The sequence below is a fragment of the Theobroma cacao genome, chromosome 8 (assembly GCF_000208745.1).
Source record: "Theobroma cacao cultivar B97-61/B2 chromosome 8, Criollo_cocoa_genome_V2, whole genome shotgun sequence".
Classification (NCBI taxonomy): domain Eukaryota; kingdom Viridiplantae; phylum Streptophyta; class Magnoliopsida; order Malvales; family Malvaceae; genus Theobroma; species Theobroma cacao.
The window spans coordinates 16,929,292-16,941,682 of NC_030857.1; the positions used below are offsets into that span (position 1 = coordinate 16,929,292).

The 12,391-nt window shown below is 34.1% G+C and overlaps 1 protein-coding gene across 2 annotated transcripts; it reads left to right on the forward strand.

Annotated features, from left to right (window-relative positions):
• Positions 922–12,305, forward strand: LOC18592984 (uncharacterized protein At1g04910). Of its 2 annotated transcripts, none has more exons than XM_007019974.2 (10): positions 922–1,717; positions 3,404–3,476; positions 3,937–4,013; positions 4,855–4,943; positions 6,518–6,715; positions 7,634–7,838; positions 7,946–8,113; positions 9,991–10,158; positions 10,299–10,489; positions 10,681–11,490. In XM_007019974.2, the coding sequence occupies exons 1-10, from the start codon at positions 1,316–1,318 to the stop codon at positions 10,685–10,687; spliced, it is 1,578 nt and encodes a 525-aa protein (XP_007020036.1). In that variant the 5' UTR covers positions 922–1,315; the 3' UTR covers positions 10,688–11,490. The 2 variants fall into 2 exon arrangements, with proteins under 2 accessions (XP_007020036.1, XP_007020035.2); XM_007019973.2 differs by lacking the exon at positions 10,681–11,490 and adding an exon at positions 11,861–12,305 and having other exon boundaries at positions 924–1,717.

Here is a 12,391-nt window from a genome sequence, read left to right on the forward strand (position 1 = left end):
ATCAAGTCCCAAGGTCCAAATTGCCTTTTAAGCCCAATTAGCAGTTTGGGTTTGAACCCAATTAATGAATTATGCCTCTAGCCCAATTAACAAATTAAGCTTTAGGTTAAAATTAAAAATAAGCCCAAAAACTCTGAAATAAAAATTAAATTAATTTTAAAAAATTAACGTATTTTTAGGAAAAAGAAGAGAAATTTTTTTTGCAATTTTTCTTTAAGTTTTTTTTAATTTTATTTTTTAAAATAAAATTACTTTTTGAAAGAGTTTTTAAAAATCTTATTTGATCTGATTTTTGTTTTTAAAAAATAAATAGGTTGAAAAAAAATCAAAACAAATACGTACTTCATTTAAAGAATCTTCAAATTTATACTAACCCATCTGATAAAATATATTATCTACAAGTGAAATTTTAAGTAACTCTTATAAAACTTGAATTTATTTGTTATTAAAAACGTCCCGTTATGTAACATAAATAATAAAAAAATAAAAAATAAAAATAAATAATATATATCATAAATAATAAAAAAAATAATATAAAAATATTTTTATGATAAATAATCCGATATAATTAGAATTGTTATGTATTTTCAAATTAAATAAATAAATCTAAATTAATTATGGGTAAATAACAATTATATGAAAAAATAAAAATATTTCTAACTTGTAAAGTTAATTATCTATAAATAAAATAAAATTAGCATTTCAATTGTTATTATTATTATTATATATAATTAAAATTTTGTAAGATAAATTTATAGATTATTCAATAATTTTAAATAAATATTATTTTTATGAAATTTAATATTTATAAACATTTTTAAAGAAAGTGGTTGGATATAATTAAAGTTTTTATATATATATATTTGTGGAATTATCGAAATGAGGATAAAGAAGAAGGAATTTAGATAAATGTGACCAGTTTCTGCGTATAGACTTTTATATCAAAAGATAGGCCATTGTCCCCACCAGGAGCGAGGTGCCCACTTTGATTAAACCCCGGTTGTGGCATTGGCGTTGCCATGGCGTAGGCGGATGTTGACGGTTGAGTTTATCAAGTGGGAGAGGAAAAGGAGTGAAAGCTGGCTGGTTTTATAGTGCGCAGTGCGCACCCTCCGTTAAAGTCGTTCCCCCCTGGGCAAACCAAAGCAGCAGCTGGCCTTTGTCCGTGATCCCTGAGGCACCGACTTTTTGTTTTTTTTTTTAAGAAAATGAGGCATTTTCTTGCTGAAGAATTAAGCACTTACTTTTGCCGCCAGATCTTAGCTCGTTTCTAGGGTTTTCTCCATTAAATCCTACTCTTTTTTTCTTTTTTCAAATGCACGGCCTAAGCCGCCTCGGGACCGGTAGTAACCGTTCGGTCTCCCCTTCCCCGCCTTCCTCGCCGCGGTTCCGCCATGGCCGTTACAAGAACTTTAGTGGAGCTGGAGGAAGTGCGGGTGGTGGACGTGGCGGGAAGCAGAGCGCGGCGGATAAGATAGTGTTTGTGTTGATATCGGCGGTGTTTCGAAGAAAAGGCGTGCTTTTGTTTGCGCCGTTGGTGTACATTTCGGGAATGCTGTTGTTCATGGGCACGTTAGGTTTCGATGTTGTGAGTTTGAAAAATGCGGTTGTTGTTGTCCACAGGCGTTCGCCACCAGGGTCGGTTTATCGGAGTCCTCAAGTTTTTCAGAAGCTTTGGCCGTTTATGGAGGCTGAGAGCAATGCCAGTTACAATGCGGTATATACATATATATATACATTTTGCATCTACTTATCTCTTTCTTGTACTTTATTAGTTTATTTTGAGACTTCTAAGCTGTTTTTATGAAATTTTTATTTTTAGGAACACCGGTTTCTGTACATATATTTTATATACGTTGGAATATCAAGCTTATAGATATTTAATATAATTTAATTAAGCGACAGAATGAAAATTGTGGGTGTTTTGGAGAAGACATTGTAGCATCTATGATTTCTAAGATTAAATATGGACGTGATGAAATGGCATAGGGTGTAATTCTTATTGCATGCTGAAAATATTGGGGATGGAATCGAATTTGTGGGAAACAACAAATGCGAACTTTAATACTGGTTATATTCTGAAATAAGTAAAGATTATACATTGATTTTGTAAAATGAGTTAAGAATGTATGTTGCTTTCTTGATTTGCTGCATTTAGGCTGTCTATGCATTGTACCACTTGGTGTGGGGATCTAAGAGTAATAATGTAAAGTAAGACAATCAAAGTCTCACGGTATTGGTTGTGCTTGGTCTAACAGAGAGTATCTAAACCATCTCTTTCTCTGGCAGATAGCGTTGTTGTCAAATTTTGGTCTGCACTATGCTATTTGTCTTGCAAAAGTGTGTATTCAATGTGTTATAGCCTATGAAGCCTGGAGATGGGTCATGATCCATGTTGTAGCTGCCTCAGTGTTGTAGGTTAGGGGAGTTTTCCTAGTTAGGGTTCATGGTGAACCAGGAGTTCAAATAGATAATAAGGTTTTTGGCTATGGTTGGAGTTAGGGCTTAGGAATTAAATATTATTTGAATTAAGATTTTATCTTAAAACTGGAATTTTGAGCAGAATGATTGCTGCAATTTCTGGATCGCAGGGAAACCAGAATAAGAACTTTATGGATGTTGTTCTTGTTCTCTAAACAATCAGGCTAGAACATTGTAGCGAAAATGAATGGGGTTAGGGAGGGAAGGAAACTTCAATCACTTAAATGGTGAATTCTTCAAAACTCTCATCAAAGAAATCTATTCTACAAATCAACTATACCACGTCTAGCAATAGCTATTGATATAAATAGGTAAATATCTACTTGTCCTACCTGGACTGGATATCTAAAACCATTACAATTAGGAAAAGTACTCAACTAATTTAGCCAACATCTGACCCAATGATCATGCCTTAGTCATGATTTTGTAAAAAAGAAGATCACTGAATACCCATTGATACCAAAAACTGAATTAAATTGATAAATTTGCTTTTCTAATATGTCTAATTAGCTGCCAAGCACATCTGCCCTTAGACCAAAGAACTTCTGTGCTGATAGAGAACCCAGTCCCAGCCTTTTCCTTTGAAAGGGATGAACTTTATCTAAGCAACCTCTTCATGTTCTATCACCCAGCCTGATTTGTCATGCAAGGGCACAGTGGGAGCATGGACAGATTAGTGAGTTCAAGCTAATAAACTGTGTAGTCTTTGAATAAAACCACTTCCACTGTATCCTGACAGTCTCAGTTGTTTAGATAACGGCCTTTGGGAAAATAAATGACAAATCCCCTTCTAATATACTGTCGACAGAGTGCACTAGATTTTTTCCATTAAGCATAATTTACTCTTGTGCATCTAACGTTTTCTATATGTTCATAGCCATGATAAAGTTTGGCTAACGAAAGACATATGACAATCATGCAGTTGATGACAGCATGGAATCTGAAAATGCATCAAGGTTGGAAGCCATGTGCCAGCTCTATTATCTCTAGAACAGGTATGAGTTTTATCATTTCAACTACCAGAGTTTTCAATCAAGGGCCTAACTTGATTATGTTGATTTGTTTTCTCCAATTTTTGTAAACTACAACCCTCATCTTGTAGGTTTATGCAAGTCATCCAAGTTGATCTTGTAAATATGGTAATTTAAAATCTCTGCTTGAGGGCTCATATTCCAAGCTTTTGTAGAATTTTAGGCGTGTATTTTAAATGCTTTGCTTTTGTTCCATCTCCCTCTCTCTCAATTTCCAGGAAACACAAATGCTAACAGGTCTGGAAAAATGAAAATAATACTATAACTTTGTGGTGGCTGCATCATCATGTAGCATTAACAATTAATAGGAAAATTGAAGGGCATTAATTGTCATCAGATTGATAGTATCAGCAGTTCTATTTAGCCATTTTCTTCTGCCTCTTGTAAATATGAGAAGCTAAATGCTGCTTTTTGTGATTTCAAGGTTTTTCAGAGTTGCCAAAGTCTAACGGTTTCCTTATAATTGAAGCAAATGGTGGCTTAAATCAACAACGCTTATCGGTATGTTTCAGTTCTTAATGAAATTGGTTGCCTGTATTAAACCTCAAACAATCAAACGATGGTGCAGAATGCTTGTTTGCTCCTGTTAATGTTGTTGTTAGTTCCTGTTTGTTTCTTCTTCATGCTCCCTTGTTATCGTTATACATAAAAATAGTCTGCTTTGTTATATGGTTTTGTTCTTTCTAAAACTTTTTCCTCTACTGCTTACAAATATTGGTATTTAGAGTAAAAGAATAATGGTAGTTGTGGAATGTTGTTAATGATTATGCTTTGGCTTTGAAATGTACAAAAACATTTTGAGACTTTGAAGAAATAAAATGTATGGACCATTATTATGATATGCAGGGATTATATTTTTTGGTTTATGATATTGACTTTACCATATTGATGGCTGAAAGATGCAAAACGATTGGCTTATTGTAATCTGAATACATTTAAGTGTTTGGCATTAGCACTTGATGGAGTTAATTATTTTTCGGTGAGACCATAACTAACAAATTCTTTGTATGCATGTTTTGATCTTTTCAATTGTTTTCCTGAAAGATTGATACTCTGAACCATTTTTAATTAGTTGGGGCCAATTGATAAATCTCGGGGAAAATGGCCTCTTAGGCATGTTGCCCTGGTAACCTTTGTTTCTTCTGGTGGTTTGATCAATGATCAATTTAATCTGAACCAGAGTGTGTTACTAGGGTAAGTAAGAGTTTCTGCAAACTTGTATGTCTTAATCTTTCATATGAGGAATGGAATTAGCGAACGTTCAGTTGGCTTGCAATTATTTATTGTGGAAGATAAAATAATGTCACTGTTATTTGATTGCTTGTTCATGCTTTTAATACAGATATGTGATGCAGTGGCAGTGGCGTGGCTGCTAAATGCAACTCTTCTCATTCCAATCTTTCATTTAAACAGTGTTTGGCGAGATTCTAGGTAATCATCATTAACATTGTCATTGTATAGTGCATATTCTAACTAAATTGATGTTTGAAATGAATTTAGATAACCATTCGCTATTTTCCGTATAAGCAATGGATTTTTGATGAAATTGTTACATTGTAGTTACTAATATGTCTAAAGGTTTCTATTAGTATCTTTATGTTTGGGTTTTCATAAAATTCAAGTTATTTATATGTTTTTACTAGGTAATTTCCTATTAAGCAATCTAGTCTTTTGCCTCTTTGGCTACTTGGTAGCATTTGTACAATTGGCTGCTCAATCGGCAGAACCTGGATTATCCTAGCTGTTGCTAACATTAGGCATCTTCTTTAATGCGTGGGTACTCTTTTTTTTTGAAAGTGGCTTCTATCTCTTTGGATATGGTCATTTATGATTCATGATTCTTGAGGCAATAATATTTAAAAAGTGAGAGGAGAAAAGAATGAATTGGGAATTATTTTGTCATCTTCTTCTCTTCTTTGTTTTGCCGTTCTCTCTTTGCAGAAGATTGCTTTATGGCTCTTGGTTATTGGGGTTTCCATGAGGCCTATGTTGTTAATCCATAAGCAATTTCACTGGGTTTCTGCTGGTGTTCAGCAGGAGGCAGTAGTTAAGCAGACACTTAAGAATGTGGTTCTTGTTGGTCCTATTGATGCCTGTTATATTAAGATAAATAACATTTTAGTAAAAGTGTTATTCTCTCTTTCTATCTTGTCCTCTGCCCATCATCTCACCCTTGCTCTTGTTCATTCAGTAGTTTTATGAAGTATATCATTCAAATCGAAATGAAAGACAAGGATCTGGTAGTAGATTTTGTAGACATTAGTGATGGACTAATTTTTAAATGGTGAAGCCGTAGGCTGTAGTCAGTAGAGTTCTGACATTAGTGGTAGACAAATCCTTGTAAAAGTTGGGCATTTAATAGCAAGACCTGCTACTTGTCTTAGAAATCACAAGAGACTTGAGCTAATCGCATTGGAGTTCAGAATTTGAGTTTATTATTTTTTATAATATTTTTTATTGATCAACTGCCTATAAAAAAGTAAAAATAAATGAGTTTGACATAAAAAAGGGCATAGTTCTTAATCTGCCATTTTTCAGACTTGAAGGAGAAATGAGGTCACCTTGCATTCATCTTGAGAACACCATTTAAAACAGAAATGATGTATTCATTTATTATTTTGTTTATTGGTCAACTGCCTATAAAGAAGTAAAAAGTAATTGAGTATGAGATAACAAAAGGCATCATTCTTAATCTGCCTCTTTTCTTAGACTTGAAGGAGAAATGTATGCATCTTGAGAGCACCATTTGATACAGAAATGATGTACTTATGTGAAAAGGAGTCTATATGTTCAGTTAATATATACTTATTATCTGAAAGAGTCCATTTTATACAAATATTTTAAATATTTCATATAACTTTTGGTTTGTTTTTATGATTGTTCTTAGAGTTTTGAACTTATTAAAACCGCTGTTTGATCACAATAAAGAATGTTTTATTTTTCACCTTGTGCTTTAAGATGTTTCAAATTTATTTGTTTCCTTATCGTTTTTCAATTCATTGCAGCAAGTTTGGAGATATATTTGATGAAGAATTCTTCGTACATGCTCTTAAAAATCATGTGAATGTGGTCAGAGAGCTCCCAGAAGATGTACTTCAGAGGTTTGACAATAACATCAGCAATATTGTTAATTTGAGAGTAAAAGGTTGGTCAAGTCCAGCCCATTATCTTCAGAAGGTTCTTCCAAAACTAGAGGCAATGGGGTATGTATTCTACTTTTATTTATCATGAGTTCCCAATTTCCCTCTCTGTGTGGAAAGAGCAAAATTGTGATAAAATTGAATCAATATTAATGTTTGTCCAATTCCATTTTGATTTTTGTATGAGTGGCAGATGGAACTAAGGTAGTATATTCACCTTTAGAAGAAACAAATTTATGACAGAAGGATGATGGATAAGAACAATATGTTGTGCTACAAAAAGTTGAATGCTCTGATCAGCTTAACTAAATTTTACTCGGGAACTAGTTGGAATCAGTTATGAGAGTCCTTTTCCTTCATTCCTTGTGGTTTGGGAAAGATAATCAGTTGAACGTCCAAATTACAACTGCAAAGTGCCCAAACAAATTGCCTTGAAATTTCAGCCTGTAGAATCTCATTGTAACCGAAAAAACTTGGAAAGACAAAATTTATCTTGCCATTATCTATTCAGCACATGAAACCAATTTCATCTCTAGTTTGTCCATGGTGGTTTTTTCAATGTCAAATCTAAAATTGAAAAGCCTTTTTTCCAAATCAAAGTAGTTATTGATAGCAGTGTAGATCTTCAGTGTAGTTTATTTTATTAAAGATGCCTTGTGGTGGCTGGAAGATAGTCTTCTTTATGAATTTAATTCTTGCTGTATATTTCTGATTTATCTGCAAAATTTGAGGTTTATTATTCTTTTGGGTTGTTTAAAGTCTTACATGTATTTGTGGTAGAGAATCTTATATTTTCCGATATTCTGAGTTATATTCAGTGAGAGCTGCTAATTTTAGGATATATAAACTTATCATAATTTTTATGTCATCTAACCTTCCACAAGCTTCAGTTTTGACGATAGGGGATTAGGCTTTGTTGACATAGATTTGCAGCACTTCATATACAACAATCTTATTGCTATAGGCTTCCACTTTTTCCAGGGCTGTTCGCATTGCACCCTTTTCTAACAGGTTGGCATATTCAGTTTCTTCAAACGTACAAGGGCTTCGGTGCTTATCCAATTTTGAAGCACTAAGGTTTTCTGAACCTATAAGGATGCTTGCTGGTAAAATGGTAGAGAGGATGGTCAAGAATAGCTCCCATAGTGGAGGAAAATATGTTTCAGTGCATCTTCGGTTTGAAATGGTGCTCCTCTTATTCCTTGTACATGGATGAATAATCATTGATTCTTGAATTTAAAGCTTAGCCGAATTGTATTCTGTTTCTGAAAGATACATGTTTTCTTTGGGAAGGACATGGTTGCATTTTCATGCTGTGAATATGATGGTGGGGAAGAAGAGAGACATGAGATGGATATTGCTCGAGAAAGAAGTTGGAGAGGAAAATTTAGGCGAAGGGGCAGAGTTATAAGGCCAGGTGTAAATCGTATGGATGGAAAATGCCCTTTAACTCCTTTGGAGGTATCCAACTATAACTTATTTTGCTTTTCTTTATGGGTCACTTTAAGGCATGCTATGCAATGTTCTCAATCAAGTTGTTCAATTAGTGTTCTTTATTTTACGAAAGACAATAGATGAGATCTAATTAGCTAATGTTCCCATTGAAACGTTTATAAAATATCAGTACAATCTTATTTGGTAATTCTCCCTGTTCAATATTTGAAATTTGTAAAGATATTGGCTGCTGGTGTTTAGGTTACAAAAAATACAGTCACGTGATAGGCTAGACATCTACTTTTTCAGATGAACTCCACAATCTAAAAAGTCCACTATTTGTATGGGGAGAATGTATAGTAATAGAATTATGTTTGCTGCGTTGTCAAAAATCAATATTTACTTTTGGTACATAGTACATATGGGGGCTCAGTGGACCTTGGGCTATATGATGGTAAGTAGCCTCTCCCATCTATAAATCCGACCCGCTTTCCCAAACTTTGAACTTGAGATTTTCTAGTTGTAAGTCCCAAGTTCTAGCCATCACAGTTTCCCCTTTGAGACAGGACCAAAAAAAAAAAAAAAGAAAAAGAAAGAAAAACAAACAAACGGACGGAAAACCAATCTTTAACTTATTAAGGCATTTGCTATGGGTGCTTGAGGGTTACGTCCGATTGCAACCATATGATGTTTTAGATATCAATCTCTTTGGATGATGACCATCATGCCACCCCCTCAAAGCTATGGATAAAATTCCACAGAGTCTAGGAGTTCTACCATCAATATTTACAACTATTATGCTCTCTAAGGAATAAGTGGCCTCTTGATGGCAAGAATGGTAGTCTGATTGATGTTTCTTATACCAGGTTACTTCAAAAAAATTAAAAATTACTTTAGTGCTCTTAAAACACAAGGTTGTATTATGGTGTCGTGAATTTGGAAACATTTTTTATTTATAAAATTATCTTTTATTGTTGCTAGGGTGTTTGTAGAGAAATTGTGACAAAAATTGTGAGCATTTCAACCTCTTCAATTAACCAGATAGAAAGATGGGAGTTATCATGAATCTGAAAAAGATGTGGATCAAGCCATCTGAAAAAGATGTTAATAGTTTTGACAAAGTGGATCAATCCAATTTGGTTCATTCATAGCCCTAGGTTTAAAGCATTGGACACAGTTTTGTAGCAAAACTAGAGTTTGAAACTTGGACAACTAGTTGAGCTTAAGGCTTTGTTGAAAGACTAACTATTACTTTGAATGAGCAAAGGCAATGCAGAATCGTAATAATAATTAAAAAAAATCTTATGTAGATGAAGAAGAGTACTAGCATAGTTGATTGTTGCCCAAAGTTTAGCCTACTGTTCAAAGTACAAGCAAGATATGAGTTATCTAAATCAAGCTAACATTGTAAGTTCTTTATTTATTTGAAATCTTCTATCAGGAAAGTAAATGTGAAATATAAACATGAAAGTAACTTTTCCTTTTTCATTTCTTTTCTATTTCATATTTTATTACTGTATTTCTTATGACCACATTTTTATTCATCATCCATTTCAGATTTCTTTGCATATTATACATTTTTAATTCAAGATTCAAAAAACTTTATATATCAGAGCTTTTCTTGTGAATTGCCCTTATTTATCGCATTGCTCTCAACCAATTAAATATGATGATGTGTTATAATAAGATAGTTCCTGAAACCCCTATAAGTTCTTAGATAATATACTACCATCCTCAGGATAGTTGTCATCAGCCAAAATTTGCTTTTGAGATGGGCCTGTCACCTGTATGAACACTTTGTTTTCTCTTCCTTAATATCTTAATTTTGATGCATAATTTTATACCATTTTTTATGCTGTCATTTTATTCATTGTTTAATCAAATATCTTCTTGTGGTTCTGTAGGTGGGAATGATGCTTAGGGGCATGGGTTTCGATAATAATACATCAGTATTTGTCGCAGCAGGAAATATTTACAAAGCAGAAAAATACATGGCTCCACTTAAACAGATGTTTCCGCGTTTAGAAACAAAAGATACACTGGCCACTCCAGAGGAACTTGCTCCATTCAAGGTATCAAGCTTTTAACTTGTTGTGGTGCTTTGTTTACTGTTCCTTTTAGAGCAGAATCTATTTTTTTTTTTTAAACTTCAAAAGAGGAAGAAGAAAGCTAGAAACGGTTCAATTTTGTAACATTGTAGTTTGTAATGTAGGGCCACTTGTCGAGGTTAGCTGCACTTGACTACACGGTTTGCCTTCACAGTGAAGTATTTGTCACGACACAAGGTGGAAACTTTCCCCACTTCTTAATGGGTCACCGACGCTATTTATATGGAGGACATGCGAAAACAATTAAGCCTGACAAGAGGAAATTAGCACTGCTTTTTGATAACCCTCATATCAGGTAAATTGCGGTTAAAATTTATTTCATTCTTCTCACTATATTTTTTTGGACAGATTAGTTACTTGTTATGAGCCAGTGTTTTAGGTCTCATCTTTGTATAAGCAATTACTTTGGGTGGCATTGCCCATTTGCATTTAAAATTCCATGCGTCTGCAATTTGTTGCTAAGGTTTTGTGATCATTCTCTGATAGATCCTAAGCCTATCAGTTCTGCGTCTTGCGTGCAAATGTAATCATGTTGAGCTCAGATGAATTCTGGCATCCTTCTCTTCAGTACCACCATCCTTCTTAGCTCGGCGGTCACTACTTGATTCAAATCTCTGTCTATGATCATCACTTCCCTGGGAAAATCATCTCATAGTGGCATTATCAAATATGATAGATTGAGAACAGGTCATTTGAAATGTGAGTGCATCTTGGACTGCTGCCTTTATTGGCACATCCTACCCTGTCTTGAATAACATCTTCCCTTTAGCTTCTCAACTTACTTCCCCATCTTGTTCTTGATTGAACTGAAAATAGCTTGCCTTGAGCAGCCAGTGAATATTGGAAGGCCAAGATATGTATAATTGTTCATCATGGTGGATTAATTTTGCCGAATCTGTATCTCTGTCCATTCTTTCATGTTTTCACTGCTAAAATATACTCATGTTGAGTTGGCTGCCTGAAACCCCTCATAGTTTAAAACTGAAATAGCTGCCTCCATCACCACTTGAAGCTTTAATGGTAAAACTAACTATTATGGGACTTCATGTTTATTTTTTTCACCAACTTAGTAGAGCTTTGAATTTAATAAGCTAACTGTCCTCCTTGTTTTAAGTTCTAGATTTTTGTCACATCCCTCTTCCATGTTATGCTGGGTTCCTCAAGCTGATTAGCTGTAAATTGCTCTGCTTCTTGAATGATCAGCTTCACTATCACAAGTTATTAATAGTTATTATTTTTGATCCAGCACAAGTTCTTCATAGTTGGTTGTGCATTTTTGAGCATGGCCTCTTGTCTCTTCTCTTTTCTTTTTACCTGTTAGCTGTTCGTTATAAGCATCATATTAAAAATCTATTTCTGTTTATTTTTCCTTTTGGTTGGATGAATGCGAATTTTATAATCTGTTAGATATTTTGATTCAGAATCTTTTCAAAATGCAAATTTAAATGTCCTGTTAATTGGGTTTTTTTGCTAATGAGAACCCTAAAGGCACTCTTAAAGGCCACATGTTAAGCCATTATCTTCTGGCGATGCTTTGGAATTCTTTAACTGTCAACCACTGCATGCAATACAAGAAAATTACTATGAATAGTATCTTAATCAACCGTAATGTTAACGGCCCATATTAATTAATTGTGTTTTGTCTTTTTGTTTGTGTGTTTCATAGATGGGAAACCTTCAAACGGCAGATGAGAGATATGCTTCACCACAGTGATGTGAAGGGAGGTGAAGTGAAGAAAGCAAGTGGTTCAGTGTACACATTTCCCATGCCAGATTGCATGTGTAAACAAACAGAAGAAGAAGAAGAAGAAGAAGAAGAAGAAGAAGAAGAAGAAGAAAGGAATGAAAACAGTAACACAACAAAACTTAGTTATTAAACTGCCACTAGCCCTAGGCTAAGAGTTTTCCACACCGCCTGTAATTTATAGTTGTATCATGCAATTGAGTTGAAAGAGTAATTCTTTTGATTTGTTTAGGTTAATAGTTTCAGGTTTTCATTCTTTCGAGATTCAATTCTTCACCATAATTTATCACACTGTAAAATTTGTTGTATATGATACTATAACAGGTTATTGGAGGTAAATCCCTATACTGATGCATTTGGTTCTTCCTTAATAGTCAGGGTCGATCAGATAAGCATTAACTGTTTAAGCACTTATGCCATTGTTGCCAATCTAAATAACCATTTCATTCCTCT

What these genes read in the sequence shown, in the direction of transcription:
- LOC18592984 (XM_007019973.2), top strand. Translation starts at nt 1,316, where the DNA reads ATGCACGGCCTAAGCCGCCTCGGGACCGGTAGTAACCGTTCGGTCTCC. An exon ending in AGTGTTTGGCGAGATTCTAG is followed by an intron (nt 4,944 to 6,517) that starts GTAATCATCATT and finishes AATTCATTGCAG; the next exon opens with CAAGTTTGGAGATATATTTG. An exon ending in TGCATCTTCGGTTTGAAATG is followed by an intron (nt 7,839 to 7,945) that starts GTGCTCCTCTTA and finishes TTCTTTGGGAAG; the next exon opens with GACATGGTTGCATTTTCATG.